We start from the raw sequence: 13,174 nt of genomic DNA on the forward strand, positions 1-13,174 counted from the left end.
CACATTGTAGTGCAATCTTTATCATCGCAAGTACTCATCCACCATAATCATCAGTGCTGCACATCTGCATGTGACACCAGTCACGAGGCGCACTTTCATTCTGGACCGGGCTGGTTGCTGCAGCCACTGCTCCGCTCTAGAAATAAATGTAGGGACAACGCGACGGCTTGCAAGCCACCATCACAACTTCCTACAGTTAAAACTCGATATAACAAAACCCAATTTTACGACTTTTCTGATTTAACGAAGAAATTTCCATTCCCTGGTAAGTACCCATAAGGTTCAATGTTGTCATCAACCCAAATCAACGAAACTAGCTTGTATTAAACCAGATTCAATGAAGTTTTTCCAGAAATAGATGAGTAAAAAAAGATTTTTTTCTAATTTTCATACGGATGGTTTTTTTTTTTTAGCGTGCACTCTAACACTATCGTGTTTAAACATTGAGGCACCCTGTCACGGCCCTAGCTTCCTAGCTTTATTTTGACGAGGCTGCATGTCACGCCCTTGTATGGAACAACGGACTCAGCAGTCGCTAGCATTCTACGTACCAGATGGCGCTAAGGACGGCGGTAGTTAGGCCGTCCTCACATACTTTTTACATGCGCAGGCGTGGGTTAGTGGCAAATACAATGCCATGGCACCTTTTGGGTGTTGCTATGTTACAATGTTAGATTTTGAAGGACCTAAAAATCCCTTACTTGATTTTACAAACTTCCTTATTTAACTAAACAATTCAAGTGTGGTCATCACTTTGTTAAATTGAGTCTCAACTGTATAACATATTACCAGAGTTTTGACAGATGTGTAAGTGATGAAAAATACTATACAGAAAGGTGTCCACAGGTTTACAAAAACTAAATGCAGCGAAGAAAAAGTACTTTGCACCAGGAGTGCTGAGAGTTATGTACAAACATCAGCCCTATCTCTACTGAGTGTTAGGAATACAGGCGTACATAACATAAAACTAATTATGCAAGTGTAAAACTTCGAAGTATGTGCTACTGAGAACGCCTCCAAATAAAGTATAGTACATGTAATTTACTTCTTCAAGAAGGCTTAATTTGTGCTTTTCTAACCATGGTTTAATGCTTGGCTTTAATTTCACACTTTTTTAATTGCTTTAAATGCCCTTCTGCAAGCTACGATATAAGCTGATACTTTTATTTTGCATCAGCAAGTTGCTCTTACACATAAGGCACTTGTTGCAGATGACCAAAATACCACCGGCAGGTTCCACACCCCATAAAGGACCATGTATATATGATAAATGTGACATATGCCAACAGCACCATGAAGTCCTTTTCTGCCAGTGAAGCAATGATGCAGGCACACACGTTCAACTTTTATACACAGTAGCCAAAATACATGAGAAAGAGACATGCTGTGTTGCAACTGGGCACTGGCAAAACAACTGTGTGCAAATGTTCAAGAAGCAAGGTCATGGCTTTTCCTAAGCAACATAATCACAAAGTTCTCACTGTGACACAAGCAACTTGTTGGATTGAATCTGAAGGATGTTTGCACAAGTATGCATGTGAACAAGGGTGAGTGAACACAAAAATTACCATAAGAATCTTGGTGGCTCTCAGTGTCTTTTAGTGCCACAAATATGTTTACATGGGTACAACGCGATATTGAAATAAGTTTATAGCCTCTGTAACATCATGAAAATGAGCAAATGTAATTGGCTGGAGCATCTATGTACAGTCAACAACACATTATTTGGACACAAATAATTCGGACATGCTTGTTTTTTTGGATAGCTCTGTGGCACTGCCATGGGTCCCATAGACAGTGTATAAGGACAAACAAAATCTCAGGCCCTTGCAGCAAGTTGTGCAATGATTCGGACTTGGATTGCATGACCGTATGCTAAGTATGGCCATCGAGTAACTCAGAAACAGTTATATTTTTACTTTGAGATGTTGCCGGCATGGTTTCCGGCATGGTAATCGGCCATGGTGCCAGCGCTCCGTGTAACTGAAACAAGTGAAGCCTAGTCGATCTTGTAGTCGCCAATAATAATTCAGTGCATTCATAGACAGTATTTTTGTCTATCTGTAGCCTCTGAGCATGTGCGACGGCATGACAATGGTTGAGATTCGTGCTGTGATATTGTAGAAATGCCTTCTGCTTGATCCTATGCCCCTCTTATCATCTGCTGTTCATGGCAGGCTGATCCCGTCGGAGCATCACCCTGACCACTGACGAAGCATGAAAAGTGTGAAAAGGAATTGCATACAAATCATTGCAAGAAATTCATGGCCATGGAATGTCTAAGCCAAAGGCAAGTGTTTGTGCAAACAGCTACACACATTGATAAACTTGGGTCATATTTTTCAATGATCAATTTCGAAAGATACCTTTGTTTTCGTGATATTTCACATGACTAGCACCGGACGCATCGACGGGTGGCAGTGTTTCCGCACAGTAATAAGACAGTGTGGCAAGAATGACATCACTTGTAGACAACAATGGTTCTTGAGCTAATAATGTGAAAGATAGTGTGCTTGGCACTCTGCCAACAATGCCGTCGCTCTTAAACGCCAATGTGTACATGAGAAGGACCATTTTCAGTCATGCTGAATTGAAGGTGAGCACGTTGTTGGGCGAGTCGGTCGTACATACTTAAAGAAGAAAATTGCGCTAAAAAAAAGACACGGACAAGTAAGGACATGGACGGTCCATGTCCTTACTCGTCCGTGTCTTTTTTTTAGCGCAATTCCCTTCTTTAAATTGAAGGTACCTATTGAAGTGATGATCTGAGAATACTGCACACTTTTTTGGCCACTTATGGAATAAGGTCACTTATTTTTGGGTGAATCCGGTATTTCGGACAACCGATTAGTCGGACATTTTGGCAGTCTTTGTTGAGTTCGAATTATTGGTTGACGACTGTATATGAATTCTCTACTAGTTGGACAGCAGTGCAACTCTCACTTAATTCTAGGGTTGCCAACGACTACGACTATTGTATATACTATATCTATGAAAACTAAAGCACTTGCTACAGCAGCCAAGCCAGCAACTAATGCATGCAATGTTTAATGCTGTGTTTTACGCAGCCCTCCACCTTTTTTGTGCACAATATTTTGCATGATTAGCATAAAGAAAGACTAATTCAGGAAACACAGAATAGTGCAGCCGTGCCACTTGCACAATGAGGGGCCGAATCTTTGTGGGATCCACTGAGCTCATGGAAAAATGAGAGCAACATTATTTCCCAGTTCATTCAGTGTGGTACACTTATCTGTTAAGAGCAATAAATGCTACAGTATTCAAAATTACCAGTCCAAAGCAGCTATTTCAACACTTAGTCAACGTATGAAAATGGTGAGACCAGCATGTCGGCATAATGGCCCATTTGGGGCATGGTACATGCTGTAGCAAGGTCCCCACCTCGAGTGTAGTCAGTGTGCCAGAAGTCCTTGCTCTGGCCAGCTGTCTCCAAGTAGCTGGCCACATTGCTGCTCACTGACGTAGTCACCACCAATGTCAGGCCTACCCATATGGGCCCTGCAAACACAGTGCACATTGGTTCTGTACCAAAACTCACCTTCACAAATATGCCTTGACTGTCATTTCACCATATTCCTCATTCTTCCCTTATTATCATGGATTTTCAAACACCACAAACGAGACGCCTCACTGTTCAGAGGTCAATCTTCAGACATAGGTTTGAGTATCAGCAAATACAAAATAGAGTTTTCAAAGGGCCCCTGAAACAGTTCGGACAAATTTTGTAGGTCCGTAGGGTACAACTTAAGTTAATCATTCGCACCACAGTTTCTGTGAAGCGTCTCATATTAGGGGAGCTACAGATGATACAAGTTACTCTCCTCTACAGTCATGCATTTTCTCCTCAAGTTGTCTGCCGAGTGATCAGGACTAAGCTCCGCCTTCACTGGCTGTGCGTCATAATGGTACATTGTGTCGTCTACTTCCGGCTGTTAGGAGCACGCCTGCGAAGCCTCTCCAACGTCTCTGCCAGCTGCTTAGCAGTCGACCCCAAGCGAGAGCTATCAAAGCAGCATGCGTTGAGAGCACTTTGTTGCAGCACCGAACGTGTCTTGATATTCCGGTGACCACAGGTGAGCTGGGCGTTTCGACGGATGGGTGGAGGAATAAACTCAAGCTGATGAAGCAGCTTTAGCATAGCCATACGTGAGCGGCCTGATCGCTCTACACGTCCAGCCACCTGGTGGCGCTGAGCTTAACCAGCCAAACAAAGAGCTAATATTGCTCTAACCAAGGGTAAAACATTTTAAACATTTACAAAAACAATGTGTTAACAATTATGCTCCTGCAAAAAATTTACACCAGCAGCAAAGAAGAATACACTTCGTTACTGCTACTGTGTTTCGCTTGCAAAGACGCTTTGTTTCTAGCTTGGTCTTTCTAAGAGACACGTTACGACACTGGTCAAACACAGAGGCAATCGCAGATGTATCTCTTAGAAAGATCACGCTAGAAACAAAGCATCTTTGCAAGAAGGCAGACCTTAGTCAATTAGTTTGTGAAATTGACAACGCAAAGTCTGTTTGCCTTCAAATCATGTTTAGCGCAAAAGGTGCACAAACATGAGTGCCCATTAAGGGTAATAGCTCCAGAATCTGAGTCATAATAATAATAATATATGGGGTTTTACGTGCCAAAACCACTTCCTGATTATGAGGCACGCCGTAGTGGGGGACTCCAGAAATTTTGACCACCAGGGGTTCTTTAACGTGCACCTAAATCTAAGTACACAGGTGTTTTCACATTTCGCCCCCATCGAAATGCGGCCGCCGTGGCCGGGATTCGATCCCGCGACCTCGTGCTCAGCAGCCTAACACCATAGCCACTGAGCAACCACGGCGGGTGGAATCTGAGTCATGGCAAAAGAGAAAGTTTGCTCTTTTCTTGCAAGAAAAACTCAGAATTCTTAATACTGATGACACATTTTTGGTTACCATGCTCTGCTCAACTGGGTTCCGGTGCCGACACGAGGACCATGCACTTAAAGCTCCTGTTTCTGCAGGTTGGTGAATTTTACCATTATAGACCAGTTTGCGGAATGTCAATGTCGGTGCCAGAACCCTACACGTCACCTGGGGGCTTGTTGGGCTAGTAAATGATGTGTGGTGTGCTGTATGTTTAACGTTTTCTTTGATGAAAGTACTGTTACTCATGGCAGGAGAAGTTGAGGAAAATCCCGGCCCTTTTTCTGAAAACGCAGAACATCAATTACTAAAGGCAATAAAATGTCTACCAAAACTACTAGAGCACCAAGAGAAGATCCTCGTGGAGCTTGAAGTTTTGCGGTCACAGCAGAAAACACTGCATGAGCAAATTGAACAGATGGCAAAAAAAATGGAAACTCTGACCGAGGGCAATGGAAAGGAAAGTTTCCAGGCACAAAACACTTATCTGGCTGATACCGTGTGCAATGTATTGGCAAAACAAGGCGATATTGAAAACAGGTCGCGCAGAAATAATTTACTTTTCTTTGGTCTGGATGCCACCGAAAAAGAAACATGGAACGAGTCCGAGTCCAAGGTGCTTTCACTTTGTGCGGAAAATCTGGAAATAGAAATTAACCCCTCCTCTATAGAGAGGGCGCACAGAATTGGCAGACACGTAGTTAACAAAAAGAGGCCTATAATTGTGAAGTTCACTGCTTTCAAAGATAAGCAAAGGGTCTTGACCGCTGCCTCTAAGCTTAAGGGAACTAACTTTTCCATCGGTGAAAATTATTCTAGACATGTCCGTCAGGCAAGAAGTTCTCTGCTCACATATGCACGGGAACGAAAAAAGAAGTACACGCTTAGATATAACAAGGTGGTGATGGGTGGAAAAACATATATTTTTGACGGCTCTACTGGTTCTGTTCGAGAATGTATGCAATAGCAAACAACACAGCCTTCTTCCCAATTTACTAGAAATAGACCTGAACAACTTTCTTTTATTGTCGTAAACTGCCGAAGACTAAAGAATAAAACTGTTGATTTTGCAGGCCTTCTATCGATATCAGAGCCTGACATTGTTATCGCCACTGAATCCTGGTTAGACCCTGACATTGCGGATTCTGAGGTTTTTCCATCAGACTATGTTGCATATAGGAAGGACCGAAATGTGTGGGGAGGGCAGGGTGTTTGTTCTAGTTTGGGACACAATTGAAAGTGTACCATTATTTCCAGCTTACGATACGTTAGAATCTGTATGGTGCAGGCTATGCTTCTCAGATGGAAGCACCCTTATTGTCGGTTCTTTCTACAGACCACCTAATATGAACACTGTTGAACCATTTATCAGCCTTTCAAGGTCACTCTCAGCCCAGTCGTCTAAAACTGTAATTCTTGAGGGTGATTTTAACATGCCAGATTTCGAATGGTGTGATCTATGTCCTGAGCAGAATGACAATGGTTGAGCAGAATGACAATGGTCATTGCTTCAGTCGGCATTTTGCAAGATAATAATGACTTATAGGCTCTTCCAGTTCGTTGATTTTCCTACTCGTTTTGGATGTACAAACAGAAATGTGTTAGACTTGGCCTTTAGCAACCAGACAGATGTCATAGACTTCACTGCACTAGTACCAGGGATTAGTGATCATGAAGTAGTTGCAGGCACTATTCGCTGCAGAAAAATAGAATTTACCAAAATGCGGCCGAGAAAAGTACTCTTTAAGAAAGGGGTAATTATGAGGCTATCTCTAATGAGTTAAATTATTTCCTGCCTATATTTGAGCATTATAGTTCATTTAGTAGCACCGACAGTCTGTGGGTCATATTCAGGGATAAACTGCTTATAATGACCTCAGATTTTGTTCCGTCTAATGTGGTTTCGGCTAAGCGCCACAAAGATCAATTCAGAAAAAATTGCCAACTTACAAAATATATTGCAAAACAAGCAACCCAAACTTGTACACAAAGCTAAGGGATATCAGCACAAAACATAAAAGCGAATTGAAGGTTGTGAAGAATGCATATCTACAAACCTTAGCAGATAAACTCAAAACGAATCCCAAAGAGGTCTGGCGGTATATCAAGAGCAACAAGAAGGATGACACTGGCATCCCGGCCATCGCAAATGATGGTAACCTAATTAAGGAAGACAAAAGAAAAGCAGAAGTCTCTAACGAGTATTTTCATTCAGTTTTTACGAAGCCATGTAGCATTGCCATTTCTGACACATCGACACGATTACCACAAATGGAAAAAATTCCCGTGAACAAGGAAGGAGTGGAGGCTTTGTTGTTTAATCTGAACGTACATTCAGCTCACGGATCTGATAGAATTTCTAATCATGTTTTGAAGCACTGTTCAAGACAGATAGCACCTTTTTTAGTAATATCATTCAACAAGTCACTAGATATTCAAAAGCTGCCCGAAGATTGGAAGACAGCCAACGTGACTCCGATATTCAAAGAGGGTGATCGTACACACGTAGGTAATTACAGGCCGGTAACTTTAACTTCCGTTTGTTGTAAGACGCTTGATGTCTTGCACTAGCTCTAATCTGATGAAGCGTCTTCAAGCAAATAACTTTTTCACCTCGGCTCAGCATGGGTTCCGCTCTGGTTTTTTGTGCATAACACAACTAACCGAATTCACGCATGACATTGCACTCAGCCTGGACCATGGTGAACCAATAGATTCACTCTTCCTTGATCTGCGGAAAGCATTTAATGTCGTCCCGCACAATCTCCTTTGCTTAAAATTACCATTCCTAGGCATTCCTGAACATATTCTCAGCTGGATAAGGGATTATTTACAGCTGTGCAAACAGCAAGTTGCTATTAATGGGGTGACATCAGATCCAATGCACATGCTATCGGGAGTGCCTCAGGGCTCTGTGCTTGGACCAGTTTTGTTCCTGTTTAAATTAATGATTTGGTAGTAGGCCTCAAATCAGCCATTAGACTGTACGCCGACGACTGTGTCATGTATCGTACAGTGAAATGCCATGCTGATATGTCCGTCTTACAGGATGACCTTGAAAAAGTGTCTATCTGGTGCAACCGGTGGCAGATGACTCTGGATACCAGTAAATGCTACCATGTGCAGTTTACAAAGAAAAAGAAAAAATTCCCCAGTTTCTATTGCGTAAATAATATTGCACTCAGTACCAATGAGCATGTTAAATACCTCGGAGTTACATTTTCTGAAACACTTGACTGGACTAATCATGTTAACTCAATTTGTGCGAAAGCTTACTGTCTCCACTTTTTCAGACAAAATTTTAAACATTCTCCTTCATCACTGAAGGCAACCTTGTATTTAACAAATGTCAGGCCTATTTTAGAATATGCATGCGTTACCTGGGATCCGTACACTAAAAACCTCACAGACAAAATAGAACACGTCCAGAAGCAAGCAGCACGCTTTGTAACAGGTAATTATAATTTTACTATGAGAGGATCTGGAATACGGGAAGGGTTGGGTTGGAAAGCTCTCTCTTCAAGCAGGAAAATCCCAAGGTTGAAATTCCTTTACAATATATACAAAAGTAAAACTGGTATCGACAAAACAATGTTCATTAAGGAGCCACATTACATTTCATCTAGGAGAGACCACACTGACAAAATTAGGGCTTATCAGTGCCCACACTAAGACTCCTGCAAACCTGTACATATCCCACTCCTCGGTCTCTTCAGAGGATAGATCCTGAACACTCACAGTCGTGCCCCAAATGTGGTCATGACTCATGCTCCTTTGACCACATGCTCTGGCTGTGCCCAGCCCTTAACCCATCACCACCACTCCACCCCACCACTCCACCCACCCACCACCCCACCCCACCACTCCACCCATCACGAAAGAACAATGGCAGGACTCTCTCAAGAGCAGCAATCTCAACATTCAACTCCAGGCTGTCCAGAGGGCCCACGACATTGCCGCGGGACTTGATCTCCCGGTTCCATCGTGGGCGGAGCCACCGACTTGATCTTCGGGAGCCTTCGGTTTGGCTCCCCGAGGTCTTAGTCCCTCAGGACTCAAATAAAGTTCTTGTCATGTCATATCAGTGCCGTACCAATGTGTTTAGGTATTCATTTTTTCCTAACATGATTAACGATTGGGATGAGCTCCCTAATGAAGTGATGGCAGTGTCTAGTATTGAAAATGCTATTGAGAGCCATATTCTTTGAATGTTCTGTTATTCATCTCTGTACATATGCTACTGTTTTCTTTTTTCTAGTTACTTTGTTACTTACTTTGTTTGGTAATTTGTTAGTTTGTCTTCCGCTCTTGCGAATTTCAGGGCTTAGAAGATGTTGTATTTACTGATGTATTCTTTTGATGTTGCTGAATATTTTCCCATTGTGACCATCTGTATTTTAACCCCCCTACGATAATGCCGTGCAGGCAATGTAGGTGTACCGAATAAATAAATAAATAAAATAAATAAGAGCTCTGTGGAAATCGTGGATTTCCTCAAAGGATATTCTGACAAAAGCTTATCGGCTTGCTCCTTTGACATAAATGACTTGTACTACGCCTTGCCTCAAATGAAACTCATACCATGTGTAGAAGAGTGCATAAACGAGTATAGCATGGCTGCATTTCAAAATTCAGCTGGTTTATCTGATCAGGGCTTTTTAGATATGCTTAGTCGCTACCTTCACTCAATGTATACAGCATGGAATGATGAAATATTCATGAAAAAGCGGGGGGTCTGCATCAGTTCATGTTTGGCGCCTATACTAAGCAACATTTTTCTAGCCCACCATAACAAAAACCTGTCACGTACCTTGTCAGAGCATCAAGTGGTTAAAGTTGTCAGGTACGTTGATAACCATTTAGTCCTATTCGAACCAGACGCCTGTTCTAGAGTAGGCAAGCTTACGAAGTTTTTTTCTGCAGGCCTTAGCTCACTTACTCTCACGCTTGAAGAGCCGACTGATAATGTGCTGCGCTTCTTAGATATTCAGCTTTAGTTCATAAAACAGCACATGTGTTGGGAGTATAAACTTAGGGCTAATAAGCCCCCATTGCCACATCGGTCCCCTCACTCGAAGCTCATCGAAAGGGGCATTGCCAACTTGTGCTTTGTAAAAGCATTAAAGAAATCTTGCCACCATAAAATGTATACGAGTCATATGGATCAGTCGGGAAGGTTATCAGCAGCAGGGTTTTAGCAGCAGAGTCAGTGCAGGTTTTGGTCATAGAGGGGGCTGCTAAGAAGATGTGGGTCAGACAGCACAACTCGGGACGCGCAAATCAATGGACGGCGCGCAGGGGTAAGGTAGCGGTAGTGCCCTATCTGCATAGAACGGAACATAGTCTAAAGAAAATGGCTAGCCGGGTGGACACAAAAGTGGTCTTTTCAGCAGCAGCAAAACTCGTGAAAATATGTCGGTGAATGGACCCGTACCGTTAGCCAGCTGTCGGATGCTCTACGAATCATCGTAAAGCACCAGTGGGTTGCATAGAACAACAGCGTAGAAGCTGTTGTTTATGAGCTTCCAGTGTCCTATGGGAAAAAATATATCAGACAGACCGGAAGGTGCCTTAATGACTGGTTACGAGAACATAGTCTAAACGTGAGAAATGAGCAATACGGTCATCTGTCAACTCACTGTCAGGAACGCGGCTGTGCGCCTGTGTATGGCTCCTGCCGGGTGCTTGTGAAGCACAAAGATAAAGATGTGCGAGAGATTGTTGAGGCTCAGGCTATATGTCGGAATAGTGATACCTGTGTTAGTGCCCCTTCAGTTGACTTGTTAGATAAGGAGACGGCTTTTTTGGATGGTTAAAATTTGGAGGAGGTGGTGCCACTGTGCATAGGTTAAATAGGTGGGTGTTTCCTGAAAATCAAGTTGTTGAAGTTAGCTCACTGTGGTGTCGTCTCCCTTCTGTCCTTGTTCGCTGGCGCTAAATATGCTTTCCATGCTTTCCAAATGCTTACAAAATTACATCAGTGTTATCAGCCAGAACTATTTACATGCCTGTATATTCAGATGGAGTGCCACAAGCTTCGCTGAATCAGCTGCGAATGCGTGCGACTCCCTTGCAGTATTGCCCAGCTCCGGATGCCCAGGCCATTGCCGTTCTTCCGAGTACTTTCCCCAAAATGCCAGCTTCATCGACGATGTCATAAAGCCTTCTTCCACTGCAACTTGAGCATGAGCTATCTGTGTGGTTCTTCAGTGGCTATGAAAGCATGGCAGGAATGCGCACCTGGTGCAGGTGTTATCAGCCAGAACTATTTGCACACCTGTGTCTTCAAATGGAGCGTCACAAGCTTCGCAGAATCTTCTGGGCATGTGCACGACTCCCTTGCAGCATTGCCCAGCTAGCACTAACTAGCATTCCCTACAAGCTCTTAGAACATATCATCTGCTCAAGTTTTGTTTAACTTCCTCAAGTCTGATGCATTTTTTACGGCTAAGTAGCACGGGTTGCGCATATCACTTTCGTGTGAAATGCAACTATAATTTGTTTTACTAATGAACTCTACACTGCTCTTGACAATAGGAGTTTCAATCATTGCATATTCATAAATTTTCAAAAATCACCTGATCTTGTACGTCACCCACTACTATGTTTATAATTAAGCAAATAGAACACTGATCCCAATATTATTGCCTGGATTGCAAATTTTTAACAGAACGCGATTGGTGACAGCTAAGTACTTTGATTCTCTTTCTTGTCCAGTTACCTTGGGTATGCCACAAGATTCTGCCGTTGGCCCTCTCCTATATTTAATTTATATTAACGACCTGACTAAGGTAGTTCAATCATCTATTAGGCTTTATGCTGATGACTGCGTAATTTATTGCATACCTTCCACGCTGATCTTACACTTCAGTCTGACCTTAAAGCTATCACTAACTGGTGCAATGCATGGCAGATGTGTTTAAATGCTAAAAAGTGTAGCTTAATGAGAATCTTTCGAACATTACCCACCTCTTTATAACAATGTTGGTTCTGTGCAAGATGAAGTAATCTCTCATAGGCATCTAGGAGTTCACGTAACTGCCAACCTTTCTTGATCAAAATCATGTTAACTACATCATGAATAATGTTATATCCCACATTCGGTTATTTACACCTCAACTTTTCAAGGATGTCATCGTCCCTTAAATTAGCATTATGTAAAACAATTGCAGTGCTTAAAGTCAGGAGGGGCTCGGTCCCCCCTTTGGCAGGTTAACTGTAGCACTGCGGCACCTATTCGACAACCACTGGAGGCGATTTTATTACTATTAGTGCCTTGTGAAGGGCAATTCTCACTCTCCAATTGTTCGATAAATGATTTAATCGCGATTATAATTGGTTGATGTCATCATCATCATCATCACCATCAGCCTGGTTACGCGAACTGCAGGGCAAAGGCCTTTCCCACACTTCTCCAACAACCCCGGTCATGTACTAATTGTGGCCATGTCGTCCCTACAAACTTCTTAATCTCATCCGCCCACCTAACTTTCTGCCGCCCTCTGCTACGCATCCCTTCCCTTGGAATCCATTTGGTAACTCTTAATGACCATCGGTTATCTTCCCTCCTCATTACATGTCCTGCCCATGCCCATTTCTTTTTCTTGATTTCAACCAAGATGTCATTAACTCGCGTTTCTTCCCTAACCCAATCTGCTCTTTTCTTACCCCTAATGTTACACCCATCATTCTTCTTTCCATAGTTCGTTGCGTCGTCCTCAATTGAAGTAGAACCCTTTTCATAAGCCTCCAGGTTTCTGCCCCGTATGTGAGTACTGGTAAGACACAGCTGTCATACACTTTTCTCTTGAGGGATAATGGGAACCTGCAGTTCATGATCTGAGAATGCCTGCCAAATGCACCCCAGCCCATTCTTATTCTGATTATTTCAGTCTCATGATCCAGACCCGCAGTCACTATCTGTCCTAAGTAGGTGTATTCCCTTAACACTTCCAGTGCCTCACTACCTATCATAAACTGCTGTTCTCTTCCGAGACTGTTAAACATTACTTTAGTTTTCTGCAGATTAGTTTTTAGACTCACCCTTCGGCTTTGCCTCTCCAGGTCAGTGACCATGCATTGCAGTTGGCCCCCTGAGTTACTAAGCAAGGCAATATCATCAGCGAATCGCAAGTTACTAAGGTATTCTCCATTAACTCTTATCCCCAATTCCCAATCCAGGTCTCTGAATACCTCCTGTAAACACGCTGTGAATAGCATTGGAGAGATCGTATCTCCCTGACTGACGC

General features: G+C 42.8%; 1 protein-coding gene across 4 annotated transcripts in view; it reads right to left on the minus strand.

Moving 5' to 3' along the window:
• The window catches only part of LOC135906122 (protein YIPF1), an 80,824-nt gene that overhangs the window by 51,657 nt on the left and 15,993 nt on the right, over positions 1-13,174 (minus strand). For all 4 annotated transcript variants that reach the window (XM_065437354.2, XM_065437350.2, XM_065437353.2 and 1 more), the window contains exon 5: positions 3,403-3,519. In XM_065437354.2, coding sequence (XP_065293426.1) covers positions 3,403-3,519 — 117 coding nt within the window. The remainder of the gene's footprint in view (positions 1-3,402; positions 3,520-13,174) is intronic.

The sequence above is a fragment of the Dermacentor albipictus genome, chromosome 9 (assembly GCF_038994185.2).
Source record: "Dermacentor albipictus isolate Rhodes 1998 colony chromosome 9, USDA_Dalb.pri_finalv2, whole genome shotgun sequence".
NCBI classification, from domain to species: Eukaryota; Metazoa; Arthropoda; class Arachnida; order Ixodida; family Ixodidae; genus Dermacentor; species Dermacentor albipictus.